General features: G+C 34.5%; 1 protein-coding gene across 2 annotated transcripts in view; it reads right to left on the bottom strand.

Annotated features, from left to right (window-relative positions):
• Positions 1 to 16,082, bottom strand: part of LOC149794066 (uncharacterized) — a 76,469-nt gene that overhangs the window by 22,842 nt on the left and 37,545 nt on the right. The window contains exon 5 of one of the 2 annotated variants that reach the window (XM_089968012.1): positions 8,376 to 14,769. The exons of the other annotated variant lie outside the window; for it this stretch is intronic. Within the exon in view, the coding sequence (XP_089824138.1) occupies positions 13,805 to 14,769 (965 nt within the window). The 3' untranslated portion in view covers positions 8,376 to 13,804. Of the gene's footprint in view, positions 1 to 8,375; positions 14,770 to 16,082 lie in introns of those variants that run through there. 2 annotated transcript variants of the gene reach the window in all.

Raw genomic sequence — 16,082 nt, 5'->3', positions numbered from 1 at the left:
ACAATTTCTGGCAGAGTGCAGGTTTGAGGTCCGGCAATGTGATCGTTGTTTCTGACACTTGGGGGTGCACATCTGGTTAATTATGAGTGGATGTGTATATTTGTCTTTACCTTGCTCGCCAGTCTGTCCATTTCAGTACATCTCTGCACGTTAATCGGCGTGGTCACATTACTCAAATCACCATTACCCACTGCCCCCCCCCCCCCCTTCCCGGTCTATACGGGACTACTATGTATTTTTAAAACTATTTTTACATAAAATATTATCATTTTTCGTCATTAGGAAAGCCATAGAATCACACTCGTTTCTGCGAAGCAATGCACGTTGAAATGTCAAAAGGTAAACGCTAGCGTGATTTGCAGTTACATATTCATGTGTCTTTTCTTTCGTCACTGTTAACGATAAATCACACAACACATCATAACAATAACATTTAGCAGTAACATCTGGACGATCTTGGTTTTGCAACAATGTTACGCTGACAAAAGAATTGGAACGACACGTCCTAAATGAGAACATATATATATATATATATATATATATATATATATATATATATATATATATATATATATGAGAGAGAGAGAGAGAGAGATAGGTAGATAGATATACAGATAAATAGATAGATATATCCTTCCAACTGACGATGATGATAAACCAGGACTATTTAAACTAGAAACTGGTTTCACGTGCGCGCGGAAACAGACTTAACTTAGTCTTATACTGATCCGATGGATCACACACACACACACACACACATATATATATATATATATATATATATATATATATATATATATATATATATATATATATATATACACACGCTTATACCCAGACTTTTAAAAACATTCTGAAGAACAATAATTTAACCATTTAAGTACACGATGCACTCAGATAGGTTCTTATATGTATGGACAATCCAGAAAGGGGGGGGGGGGCCTTTTCAAGATTTTGTAAAATTTTATTTGATTGGTCCTTATTTTGAAACCAAAAATATTTTCATTATTTCATCTTTTCCGGAAAACAATATCATAAATCATGCTATTATACGAAATTAAAATATGATAACACAGAAGCAAAACCCTCCAAATATCCTATGTCCGCACATTGTTTCCACAATCCACAGGCATGCCACTAGACCAACACGTTTTACATTGCAGTTTCTTATATACCAGTGTTTTTTTCTTCGCATTAATATGTATATATATATATATATATATATATATATATATATATATATATATATATATATATATATATGGCCAATTTTGGTACAACTTTGAGACCTTCCAGTTATGCATGAACATTCTAACTGACCAGTACTTTTACAATGTCTGGTAGTAGTAGTACAGGAGTCATTGTTTTCTGCTTCCCTCACGTTTGCGTCAGATTTTATTCCACGAATGTGGCAACGTGACTAACGATGAAAAACTTAAAACTATACTGATGTGTTAGTATTTTTTTCGCATATTTCGACTGCACCATAGGCAGTTCATATGTTAAAGGAAAAACTAAAAGTTTATCCTGCTGAACCAATAATAAAATATAGTTTATAAAAAGTACATCAAATGTAAAGATACTAATCAGAGTAAATAACGCACATATCGATGCACAAAATACAGAAGCATGAAAGGAGGAAAAATCCTAAATACTCAACAATAAATCCTCGCAATTACGTGTTCGTTCCTACACGTGTAGTGTAGTCCTCAAACTCACAACGAAGCATACCTGACCTAAAACTACAGACCGACACATCCTAATTTATATTTTCATGTTATAGCCCTTCATTTAAAACATCAAATTGTTCATAAGAAGCACGAGCTAACTAAATGTCCTACCTCGAGCATGACATCTTCTTAAACTCTCTTTGAACAAACTTAACATATGCCGAATATAATAGCATTCGCAACATACAATATCCACAAGAGTGGGAGAATCAATTATGTTCAAATCTACAAAATATCTTCACACATGACGTGTAAAAGAATTTTACTTCTTTCCTTAAACTCTGGAGTAAATCTTGGTACCATTTTCTCTGCAGTCTATGTCATTTTAATCTGAAAATATATTTAACTTTCACGTATTCAAAGAGAGTCAAACGAGTGCGGATCGTTGAGTACGTTCTAACTTTATTACGTACCGATCAATAACATATTATCTAAACAATTACATATGTGACATGTACAATAGGCGTGAAATTTCACATATGGCACATTTGACGGCAGTTAAGATAAATTTTCTACACAACGCCTTTGAGTAACTGGTTCACAAGAGCATCGATGACTGTATAGGAAAGGAAAGCAACACTGCGCTAGATTAAAATTATATTTCATTAAGCTTATAGAAGGGAGCTTTTTTCCGTATGTTTTCTTTTGTGTTTTGTCAAGTTTGAAGGATCGGAGAATTTCCAGCCACATATCTCACATACATATGGCTTGCATCCAATATGAATACGCCAGTGCTTCTTTCTATAATATGGTGATTTGTTTTTCATAAGTTTATGACAAACTAGGCACTTTAATGACTGCTCACTTTCCGTGAATGCTGTCTCCTCTGTAAATATCCTTTGTCCAAACCTATACTGTTGTGTTTCATTTCGACCTTCCTCAAACCCAATAATGACCTGCGAGTTCATTACCATGGATGAACCCGACTCGGAGCCAGGTTCCGAAAAATGTGCGATCCCACTATCGAATTGACGTTGTTTTTCCACTTCCGATGTAGATCCTAATGGATGGTATATTCCGTTGTCTATAAAATCATTAACCCTATGATGCCTGTGCAAAATGGAAGACGCCTCTGCATGTTTCATATCAGTTGGTTTCGATCCTGCAGCTGCACCACGTGCGTTGGCTTTATCGAATACGTCAGTGGTTTGACGCAAATTTTCTGGGTAATCACACAATTTCAGAGCCTTTTTGTCAAACTGAAACTTTGCCCCACTCAATCCAACAGCTTTACGATTACCCAAATGTTCGGATTTGCCCGTAGTTATACTCCTGTACATATGTGTATCTTGCGGAGTTTCGGCTTGGCAGAAAGAAAACATATCCAACTGATCCTTTTGATCTGAAACTTGACTACTCCCTAGCATTGATGTTGTTCTTAGGAATGGCGTTTTTTGCAGTAATTCAAAATTTTCTGATGAATACGCCTGATTGGTTAAACGTTTCGCATCAGTTTCCGTAAACTGGTTACAGTCATCGAACTGAAAACGAGTGTCGTCAGTATTGTTACGAGACACTGCTTGAGTTGCCGTATGCCTCTCGTTCAAAAGATTTTGTATACGGTATCTCTTATTTGGGGCATCGAATGTCACGACTACTGTAAAAGAAAAGAAAGACAACTTTAGGATTTAGAAGCTTATATTCCGTTCGTTGCTTTAGGGGAAAGGAAGGAAAGATAAAAACATATTGACACATTTTAGCTCCTGACGCATCTACGAACCTCTAAAGTTGTCGTTACTTTCCTTGTTTTTGTATATTTTTATTTTTATTTTGGGAGATTTGGGTTTTTCTTCTTCTCCTCTGTAACCTAAAATAATTATTTTGGGTGGACTTTTGTTGTTGTTTTTATAGCAATCCTGCCAGTGTGTGTTATCTGTAAATGGCAACAAAGAGTGGAGCACGATCAATAAATACCATATAGTCCTAGTCATGGTCCAAGGTGTCAAGTCGGCAGAGTCGGGGAATAGGACGGAAACACGACGTTAAACTCGATCGCGCTCATGGAGACATGAATGCAACAATATATGAGAGAAAATACATCATGCGTGATGTCAGCTAATTGGGTGAGGGGCTAGATGAAATACTTAAGTAAAACGACTTGTTCTAAAACTTACAAGTGCGACGGTGTCCTAATTTGGATGAGCCAAACCATTCACTATACATCAAGTACAACCTACGGCACATTATTTAAACGTGAATTAGTCAGATTTTAAATTACTGAAACTATAATCATAACAATAACAACAGATGAAAGAAAACCCCGGTGTCATCAGTCTATCAAAAGGTTAGGGTTATAAAAATAAAGTTCAAAATATACATCAATATACTGAACAGTAAATTTCAAATAGGTGGAAAAGTCAAGTACAATAATAGAACGGATGTTGAGATATGATGAAAGCGATCGGTAGAATACTCATCCTTCCTCCACTCCAAGACAAATGTGTGGAGTTTCATAAAAGTAATTCTCTAAATGTATCATCATGCATGCGGCGATGTCCCTACGGTCTAGTTAACACATACGCAAACAAGTGATGTGACCTTGATACTCCACTCTAAGCTAACATGTACCAAGTCTGATTTCAATCCATGCATGAAAACTAAAGATTTTTCCCTACGTATTGCTCTATACAATGCGCCCACCCACCCAACTTATACAATAATCTTCATTTCCATGGAATTTACACACACACTGGTGAATAAAGTTCAATATCTAATGCCTGTTCATAGGCGGGTGATACTTTGATTCAAATAACTTTAACCACCAACCGCTGCGGCCTTGACCTTGATCCATACCTGTAGCGATACCATGTCGTAAACGTCTTTATTATGACTGATGACAATTCATTATTAGTTTTAAGATCCGCTCTAATTCGACTTCGCACGGCGAATTTATTTGCCCGGAAATCAGTTTACCACTGGTCATCTATCCCAATATCGTTGCACTATGCAGCTTCGCCCTTCCTGTATAAAAATGGTTGCACTGTTCATGTTAATCGATTCCAAGTAGATGTAATAATCACAGTTCAAATGAATCGAACTCTAAACAAAATGCGGTCATACACATATCAATATTCTACAGTATTTCGTTTTTGGTACATGGCAAAAACCGCCCATACTTGTGTCTATCCAGCCGGTAATTGTATCTTTGTCAAATAAGCAAAGAAAGGGGTCAAATTAATAATAATAATAATAATAGCGAAACTGCTGTTGGTACTCGGAATAAGTGTACTTCATTTAAAACGAAAAATCACAATACATCTGTTTAAATCGGGTCATTGTCAGGAAATACAGTTTATTCCAATCAGATACCTTCATGTTATATGTAATCCCAATTCTCCAGGCAAATATGGTGAATTCTGAAATGATAATGACTGCATATCGATATCACATTTATCAGTTGGGTTTATGTCCTCTAACCTGTTTAATCTCGAACATATATCTAATATTACTTACAAATGGGGGATAGGCACATGGGATTCCACAAGAAATACAAACGATTAGGATTATATTCTTATTTAATCATGGTAATACATTTTGAGGAATTAATGAACGCTCTGCAAAGGCCCATTATATTCTCTAGAGATATCCAATATACATCAAATATCATCTACTTTATTGTACCACTCGTGAAATAAAAAGTATTAAATTGGCAACATTGATTATTCCTAGAATTTTCTAATCTTCTCGACCTTCACAGGACAGCAATCAAACAATCCACTGTACTTGCTGAGGTCTTATTTTTTTGACCCTAGAGAACGTCAACATGTTTCACAATGAACTCGACAGCAAAGAAAAAGCATGTGTTGTCATCATTCTAAATGGCGACGCAGGCCAGTTCAATTTTCACCCTACATGGGGAAGTCAATATATGAATTCGCGACCGAATGTTAATACTTGTCAATGTCACGGTAGAATGCTTCAGTTCTAATGAATAACGATTTAAATTTGTCCGTAATATTTGTTTATCAAACTGAGTGGCTGGCTCATTGAAGATGTCTTTTCAACACTGTGTTGATGTTGATTTCGTTTATAACTGACTTTTGTCCTGAACAGTAATATAATTTTGAAACTTCCTTGTATTCGAGTTTATCTGTTGTCGGTTTTTTATTTTGCTGGTCAACTATCAAAGCCAGTTTTATTCGTAATGGCAATGTCCTTCAGTTAATGAACGGCTTTATATGTGGTTCAACCTGACTGAAGATGTAAATGTCGTATTTGTTGCTAACAACAAACCCGTAGTTCTTGAAAATTTCCCCAATGCGTTCTTGTCCTGAGCATTTTCTTCGATCCTAGGGCTCTTTCTCTTTCTGACTATTCCGCCTATCAGTTTTGTTTTATTTTACGTATTTGTTTCAATACCTTGTTCTTCAGCAGGGTTTGCTTTGTTTCTCTTTTTGACCTGTCCTTTTCTTTCTTTCTTTTTTTTTCTTCTTTTTTTTCCCCACCTGTATTGGATTCGCCATTATGTTTGGCCTCTTTAAGCAATCTTTGGTACTCGTTCAATGGTTCTCGTTTTTCAAACCGAATCGGTTCAAAGCTGTTTGTTTTGCCTCATCTTTTCCTTGACTCTCCTTCCTTTGTCCCAGCAATCTGGATAGCAACTTTTCTGAATAATCAATGCTGCTTTTTTCACGTCTTCACTGCAGTATTTTAAGCTTTTCTTTATTATGTTCTTGGCAATCGGTGTCTCCTGCTGAAGCTGTACTTCGTCAAATGTTTAGTTTTGTAGTTGGATAAATCCCATTTGAGATTGGACTTCGTCCGGTCTTTGGTGTCATGTTCGGAAAAATGGAACATCATTCACTTTCACATTTCGAGTCCTCGTTACTGGTAATTTTGGTGTGAAAAGGCCGGTTTCTTCTTTGCTATGGTTTGTGCGTTTACTATTGTGAATTTATTTTTATTTGCTGGTTTCACTCTAGTTTGTATGCATTTCCATTACAAGTTACATTTTGAGATAAGAGCTAAAATTGGGTTTTCTCTATGTTGGGTTTGATGCATTTGCATTGCTTGGTTTCAATGTAGGTCTGATCGCATTTTGCAATGATGACTATGTGATATTTAAGAGCTAAAATTTTGGTTTTCTCTATTCGTTGTTTTGGTGCTTTTCCACTATTAATTTATGTTAATTTGTTTTATAGTACGTTTTTTGGTGGGCTTTGAATTGTGATTGTGTTGTACTTAAGAGCTACAACGTTTAATTTTTTATATTCTAGTTCTGGGGTGCTATTTAGACCATGTTTTAACACGTTCCGTTTAATAGTATCTCCAAATATAAAAAATGAATTCTTCCATCTTTTTATATATTGTCTCAAGGCTTTGTTTCCTCTGTTGCTTTTTTTCAATAAAATATCCGTGATGAAAAGACCAACTACATGTTAATGTTGACCTTATATTAATGCCCTTCTCACAATCACATTCCGTGAATCGACTCATCTTTGATGCAACGTGTTTCGTCATGCATGTTAGCACATTCTTCACATCAACTCATCCCGTCTTTTTTGTTCCGTTAACTCGTCTAAATATTTGTACTTGCGACATTTTCTGTATTCAAGTTTGATGATTTTCTACAACGCTTCTATTAAATGTACACATTTTCCATTTTGCAAAAACAAAAAGCACATTTAAATTTAAATGTGACAGGTATGTTCATTTTTGTGAAAGAGTAGTGAGTAACAAGTATGTTACTAAACAGGTGGAGGTGAATCAAAATGACAAGCTGAAAGAAGTAAAATTTGTTGAGGATCTAGCAAAACAAGAAAAGACATCGAACTATTGCAATGATGAATTAACAACACTATTATTGAAAACCCATACAAAACACCCTCAAAGAGACCGACACACTACTAGCTGAATTTTTATTCCTGAAATCCAAGATAGGACCATTTATTTTGTTGTAACTTACGAGTACTGAAACCATTTCTGATATACTTGAGCAATAAAAAAAATTCAAACTGGTTATTATGGCGATCAACGCCACTTTCATTTAGGACCAACTAGAGATCATTACGCGTCTTATGTAAACCTCTTACATTAGCATAACTATCCATTCCTGGAGTAATGAAAATAATATATTTTCAAGAGGGTCATCATGGCAGCCACATTGGACGCAAGACTGGCACTATTGTCAATCACAGCCAACTAGATATCATAACAAGTATATTGGTCAAAGCTCCATGTTGATATGAACGTCTATTCATGGGGAGTAGTATACTAGGATCTTAAAGATGGTTGTCATGGTGGTCTTACGGTATATTAGATCGGCATCATTCCTTTTATTAAACCCTCAACCGTGCTCCCCCGGAAAATGTAATGGTCAGTCCCACTTGCGGACTTGGTCAGTGTGGAATGGTCCTGGACCATTAAGTCAGGAAAAAAAATTTCAGGCAATGTAAGTCCATTCTAAAAATCGTTCATTATCGTTTGTTTTTTTTGTGTTGTTGTTGTTGGGGGGTACTTCTTCGTCATTCATTTTATGTTAATTTGTTTAATCATTAGAGCATGAATTCATTCACTAATTCAATTATTCGTATATTCAATTAAATTCCCAAAAGATCCAATTAATAAAAAAAAAATGAACAAAATCTCCAACAATAAGACAGTATGATAAACACTGAGAAAAACAGAATAAGGAAGAACACTACATCATTTATAAGATTTTATACTGATGGCAGAAATTTATTTCTAAACGAACATCCATAAGATTTCACAATTCTACCCTAAATAGAAGAAGACACAGCAACATGAGAGTTCAAATGTTCACATTTTTTTTATCCAAATGATATATACAGGTCATGTTCTTGGGGTTTTTTTGTGTGTGTGGTACTTTTGGACATGATGAAAAAAATAAACAAGAACAGACACAACAAAGATCCAATCAAGCATAAAAAATACAATGCATCTATAATGTTTTGCAAGCTACCCATAGTAGACAGGACAATACAAGCTGCTTTAATAATTCCGACATGCTGTTGATGTCGGACTTTATTTCAGCAATATTTTTGTAACAGACTCTGTTGGTCTATTTCCACCTCTTTTCTTAATAGCTTAATTGTTTACCAATTAGACAAGTTGTGCAATATTTAAGTAACACTTTAGTTTTCTACGCTACCGAGGGGCAAGAGATATGACAAGTATTCCTAAATAGGCCGGAAGATGCTTTAATGGGTAGTCAATTTGACCACTTGAAATGTTTGTGTTTAAAGGAAGATTGTTAAGCGATTGTTCCAAAGGTTACCTTTTTGCGGGAAAAATGTTTTGTTTCTCACAAAAAGACCACTGCTTACAAATTATGTGGAATCAAATTTATTATGTGGAAACAAATTCACCACAAAATAAATTAGTACTTCATCATTTTCAATATGAAAAGTGGATGGATGATATGAAATTACAATATTTCTTTATATTTTCTTTTTCAAACTCAAAGATTTCGACCTCTTTGTTCAGGCAGGCAAATTTTAAAAACCCCTGAAAGAATGTATTTTTTATAAATCAACAAGAAAATGAAAATACTGTTAATGAAAAATGAAAAGTGTTTAAAAAAGACGCGATCTTCTCCTTCTCTTCATTATGTGTAAGTTTCAGCCATTTATTCTTTGATTGTTTGCGAATTCTGCCAATCTTCTATTCATCTTTCGATGGTTTCAACGTAATAAAATTCTTATTAATTATCTAGCTAAGAGTTTAATTCTACATGTAGAAAACATTAGGGTTTACAAGGATCTGCATGGGTTCCATAAACACTTAATGTTGGTATAAAGTTCTGTCAGGAAAAATGAAGATGGCAGTAAAAATGAAGATGGCAGTAAAAATGAAGATGGCAGTATGCTTTAAAGACTGCTGTTATAGACGAACAGTTCAACAAATTAACTACAGGTATCCTCTGTTACTAAGGCAATTTAAACAAAGCTACTGTATCATAAACATCTAAAACACATGTTCTATTACTGTGGTAGTACAATTCCTTTAAAACAAATTCTCTAGTTCTTGAACAATATCTGAGTTTTACTGAGTTTTTATTTGTGTGCATGATTTTATTTACAAATATTTTATTCAAATAACTGATATGGTGATGAGGGTGAAACAACTTATGGCAACAAGACTTTAGGTGAATGTGAATCAGTGTGACATGCCCAATATTTGGGTATAGATGGTACATGTTCCAATAAGTGTAACCAATGATCAAATATTTAAATATTGCTTGGTGTGATTTTAACCCTCAATTTCAATGGGTGTTTCTTATCCTAATGTATTTGTGAGAAAAGACAGATGATGATTTACTGATATAAGCATAGCATAGTCTTTGAATATAAACTTTCCAAAGACAGATGATGATTTACTGATATAAGCACAGCATAGTCTTTGAAAATAAACTTTCCAAAGACTGATGATGATTTACTGATATAAGCAAAGCATAGTCTTTGAAAATAAACTTTCCAAAGACTGATGATGATTTACTGATATAAGCATTTCATAGTCTTTGAAAATAAACTTTCCAAAGAATGATGATATTTACTGATATAAGCATAGCAGTCTTTGAATATAAACTTTCCAAAGAATGATGATATTTACTGATATAAGCATAGCATAGTCTTTGAAAATAAACTTTCCAAAGAATGATGATGATTTACTGATATAAGCATAGCATAGTCTTTGAAAATAAACTTTCCAAAGAATGATATTTACTGATATAAGCACAGCATAGTCTTTGAACATAAATTTTCCAAAGACTGATGATGATTTACTGATATAAGCACAGCATAGTCTTTGAACATAAACTTTCCAAAGAATGATGATGATTTACTGATATAAACATAGCGTAGTCTTTGAAAATAAACTTTCCAAAGAATAATATTTACTGATATAAGCACAGCATAGTCTTTGAAAATAAACTTTACAAAGAATGATGATGATTCACTGATATAAGCATAGCATAGTCTTTGAAAATAAACTTTCCAAAGAATGATGATGATTTACTGCTATAAAAAAAGTCCATACTGTCTTAAAATATAAACTTTCAAATGACTGATGATGATTTACTGATATAGCTGTTTATACAGATGGATACATGTTAGTGCACATTGTGCAAAGAATATGCCCCGCTGTTTCTTCTATGCATTTTTCTTTCATTGCATATCACATGCCTTTAAAGAACAAGACTAACTACACTTTACTATTACACCCATAAGAAATGCTTACAAGGCTGCCACTGGTATTTTAACATTCAAAATACATTACAAATATATGAAATGACAAAACATATTACAATGTCATCTTACAATTTAAGACAATAAAGCTTTTGAAGATGTTTATTATCTGAAACTGTCCTTTTTTGCCAATCAACAAAATGGAGCAGAAAAGCATATATGACTTTTCATTATATACTGTATATTTTACTAACTATAGGTAAAAAACTTCAGTTTCAGAATATGCCAAGAAAATGAAAACACTGGTTTGCATCATGTCTTATATCAATTAGTAAAAGGCACAGAGTAAGGATGCAATCTCAATAGACTACATGTCTAATTTTTATGACAAGGCTGCTAGTATGTTTGTCTTCATTAGAAAGGTTCTAGATACATGTTGTTAACTAGGTGTGAATGTATGAATTTTCTTCAGGAAAAAACATATCTGACTATATATTTAATTAGACCACTTAGGACCATCAAGATGTTTTAAGAAGTTTTCAGATGGAAGCCCCATCTTGATTTGACTTTCCATTTTTGAGGCATAAATATAACGAAATAACCAAATATCATGATGGCTTGCATAGTGGCCTTCTTTGATATTGGAATGGCAATATTTCTATTTAGTGCCAACTAGATATCTTAAGATGTTTCCTAGTAAATGCACAATGTCTTTATGACCAAACATCTAGAAATCATGATACAAGATATTGTGGCAATCATATTAGATGTCATATTAGCAAAATTTTCATTTAGGCCAAACTAGACATCATTAGAAACCTTTTATGGGCAACCCTCATTCTGATTAGACTATAGGAATAGTGATAAGAAAGTTTTAAAGATGGCAACTGTGGTGCCCATATTGGATGTCTGAGTGTTACCATTTTCATTTAGGACCAATTAGACCCCCCGATGAATGTGTGCATCAAGTTACATAGCAAAATTTAAAGTATATTAGAATGAGTAGCAATAATCAACTTGTGTTAATAGATGGACAACAGACCATAAGCTCTTCTGTTCTATGACTAAAAGAGCCAAAATATTAATGTAATTGCTGGAGTGTGAAAAGTAGGTCATTGTGACATTTTTCCCTGTGTTGAGTAGTATCCTCCATGATAAATCCACCCACAAAAAGCCTGTATTACTGTGCTGCTTGCATGAATAAATCATGGCAGAGAATGTGTGCTAAATGCAAAACCTAAACAGAACTGCTGGAGCATGAAAAAGTCACTAATCACTATGACGAATACACTCATCAAACTATTACAATATAAGAGCATGGTTCAATCTTGGATTGACAGACAAAAAGGTTCTGAAGGGGCCATATCTGATTTTGATGGGCAGTACTTTGCAGAGGTTCCAATGCAAAACAGAACTAGATTTCTTTTTTACAAATTATGCATATAAATAAATTAACATTAAAAATTATCTTTCCACGAGCCTGCATTCTTACACATTCGTTTAAAAAGACCATCCACCAGTTGATTCATGGCATACTTGGATATTTATGATGATATGCATTTGAAAGATTTGTGTTTAATGTTGATACTATAATAAACATGGTTCTCTAACATTTACACTAAATTAAAATTACTTAGGATGTTTCCCAAATTTTTGGAGTTAGCAAGGATGCTCTAGTAATTTTCTATGCTAACATATTTTGTTTACTTTAACGTTTTAAACTGTAATCTAAATCAGTTTACAAATAAAACAAGACAATCACTGCATGTGTACCTATCTATTAATTTTAACTCAACACTGCTTGACTGTGCAAGACAGATATCAGTTTTGATGTTGACAACATTCTGATCATGGTCATAGGAAGCCATTTTGCTTAAGCTGGTTACTTTAGTAGCAAAGGTTGCTGTCATTCAGTATAAATGGTGCAGTGCATGAAAAGAGGAAAGCAGCTTAAAACAATTTCCACCACATAGTATCACTCTGATTTATTTCATCTTTTGGCAGATTTCTGTAAAATATTTGTAAGCATATTTGCAAAACAATTCTTGTGAAGATATTTGTTTGCATATAGCAAGACTGGTTGTTGTTTATATCACCATATTTAAATATGGAATTAGTAACATAAGCAATTTAACCAATCCAGCTAAAACTGTATTGTTCTCAATCAAATGTTTATCCACATAGTGCACATTACATGCACAAAACTGATTATTCTGACACCATGCCACATAGATACATCTTACATATTTCTGAGGGCAATCATAAGATATTTTTGCACCAGTTCACACCATTGATGCCTAAACAGCATAGACTGATAGACAGCATCACTCGTCAAAAAGTAGGTCACTATTACCTACTTTTACCTGTGATGTGCAGTACCTTTCAAGTTGAGCACACATATGAAGTTGACTATTTCTATGCAACCTGCATGACAAAGAAGCAACATCTGAGAAAATAAGCTAAATGCAAAAACTTCAGTCACTGGTTAGCACCAACTCCCCCACCCAGAAAGAAAAAATATACCCATTATGTTCTCTGATTATACACACAGTAATGTCAGACAAATGGAGCTAAATAAAAAGAGGCTTAATAGTTACATCTATGATGCGAATGACAACATAGCCATAAAAAATGTGACCTTGTAACAAAAATTAAGCCACTCTTAAAATGTTTTATGTGCGAAAGAATTATGAGGTCCACTGCAAGTATTATAAAGCTATAAAGCCATGTTCTGATGATTTAATTATTTACTTAAACTGGAATTAAGACAATCTTTTGATCAATGCCTACATAAAACATTTTTAGCAATTTAATGAGTTTTACCAAACAAAGCATACACTGACAGGAGCATTTGGTTCTCAAGTTTAACAAAAGGTACTTTAACTTGATAAGAAATTTGCTTGTTGACCAACTCAGTTCTAGTTAGAATTATTTTCTCTGTGGACTGTTCGTCTTTTCAACCATGACTGTCCTCTCTCGCATATGGTGAATCCAATGACGCCGCCGATAATATGGCCTGGATCTTGACAAATGTTTGTTACAAATCAAGCATTTCATTGCATTGGCACCAACTGATGCAAAGGATGTCATCTCTGTATATAACGTGTCACCGGATAAATAGTTAGTATCCTCTAAGTGAATAGGTGCTGATTCAGCAGTTCCTTCGAAGCTTGCATTGACTGCTCGAAGATTATCAATTTTAACACTTTGTACTGATGGAAGGCTGCCAACAAACTGATTATGTCCCTCCTCCCTGCTTCTGTAGCTTGTATCTGATGAGTAGTAAAATGTGTTGTTGAAAGAATTCTTTTCAAGCCTTGGATTGCCTGCTTCATCAGGATCAGGAGAACTGGAAAAGGTCACATGCTGTGATGTGTATGTGGTCTGCGGATATGGAAGATACTGTCTGTATTCACTAGCAGAATCAGTCTCTGCTGCTTTCAAACAGTATGCAGTAGACCTGGAATGTTTCTCAGGCATACATGTAGGTAGAGAATGCTCCCAGACACTGGTGTTCTCAACAAATTCAGTATGTTGGTCTGGTTCCAATTTTAAGACACCATCTTTGAAGGCTCCTTTACCAATAACCTTAATAAACATGTCTCCTTTCTCACGTGACTCTAACCCACTCTCAACCCCCTGGGGAACTGGTGAAGTATGCAAATCAGCACCGGAGGATTCAACAAGCATCCCCTTAGTGCCTGTGACACTGGATGCTGATCCTGAGGAAAAGACATCCATTCTTATCTCTCTATCCTTCGTTTTGTTTATTTCATTATTTATTTCTCTATTTAGTTTCGACAGCAAATGTTCATAATAATTGGACAAAGTGTTAGATGATTCATTCATTCTTTTACCCGGATCTTTCTCAGGGTTGATTTTTGACACTAATACTGTAAAAGAAAGAAAAAAGGGGATTTAGAACCTTTGACGAAACAAACAGGATGTACAGTAGTCTTGTACTTTATCAATATGGATGAAAAATTATTTCTGTCCATTGTTATCGTAGGATCTACTTTTCTAATGGATGTATTCTATCTCTATACAGGCTGGAGAAAGTATGCATTCTTCTGTCACTATCAGCGCATGCAATGACTGGCTTTCTGAACTGCTAGGTTGTTTTTAGAATTGTGTGCCTCTTCTGCGGATCTTGCAGGTCAAGACCAAATTCAATGTGCCCTTGTTAGCAGTGTAATATGAGGTTAAATCATGCTTAAACAAGGTGAAAAAAGCAATAAAACCACTGCGAACTGGTGTCAAATCTACTTAGAAAACAAGTATTTTAGATGCAGGAAAACTGGGACTTATAAATATTCTGGTTCACGGTAGAAAAGAAGCATTAATGGTAATCAGTTATATATTCTTTCTTTTACAGTATTTGTGTCGTGTACTGTTTACAGCGTGATGCATAAACATGACAGGACCATTGCTGCATTCCAACTGTGACAATAACCTGCTAGTAAAATTATGGTAGCAAGCAAGTGTTGACTGACCTAACTCAAAAGTTAAGCAGCACAAAAAAATGAGACTATATTTGTCATCAATGACTTAATAAAACACGAGATCCACATGGACCTGACACTGCTCACCTGTGTAACTATCAATTAATCTATGTGGTAACATTCACACATGTGATGAAATTGAAGGGAAAGAAAAGCTTGGAGAATTTAGTTGCTTCATTGTCTTTTAATGTTGGTGATTTTTGTGTTTATATTATATACATGTTTAGGATCATACATTGGATGCAGGAATCGGGGGCAAAAGATTTAAAAACATTACACACAAATTGATTTCAAAAATTAATTGGCATATTGTTGGATGGTTGGTTGTTTCTTTTCTAACATTATTTTCAGCACTTTATCTGGCTATATAATTCTGAGGAAGTGAGACCTACCGTAGGTGCCTTTGCCAGTTTACCTGGATCGGTACATGTATATTAAACTCAAAACCCTTGGATCAGGAGCGTGATGCTCTACTGAATAACCTTTAACAGCTTCCTACTGTAATATGACAATGCACAGAAAATATACATAAGTGAAATTTATACATATCATCTAACTATCTGCCAATCTGTGGTACCATCATTTTGGAACATGAACAGAAATTACTTTGTATTAATGAGAATATGAAACAGTTGACACTGATGTGTGGAAATTAAAGCACTAACTGATGAAATTTTACAAGCTTGGCAACAATTCTTGCATAA

This window comes from Sinohyriopsis cumingii, chromosome 8 (assembly GCF_028554795.1).
Source record: "Sinohyriopsis cumingii isolate HCF-2022 chromosome 8, ASM2855479v2, whole genome shotgun sequence".
Classification (NCBI taxonomy): domain Eukaryota; kingdom Metazoa; phylum Mollusca; class Bivalvia; order Unionida; family Unionidae; genus Sinohyriopsis; species Sinohyriopsis cumingii.
This window is presented reverse-complemented; position numbering and strand designations above follow the sequence as displayed.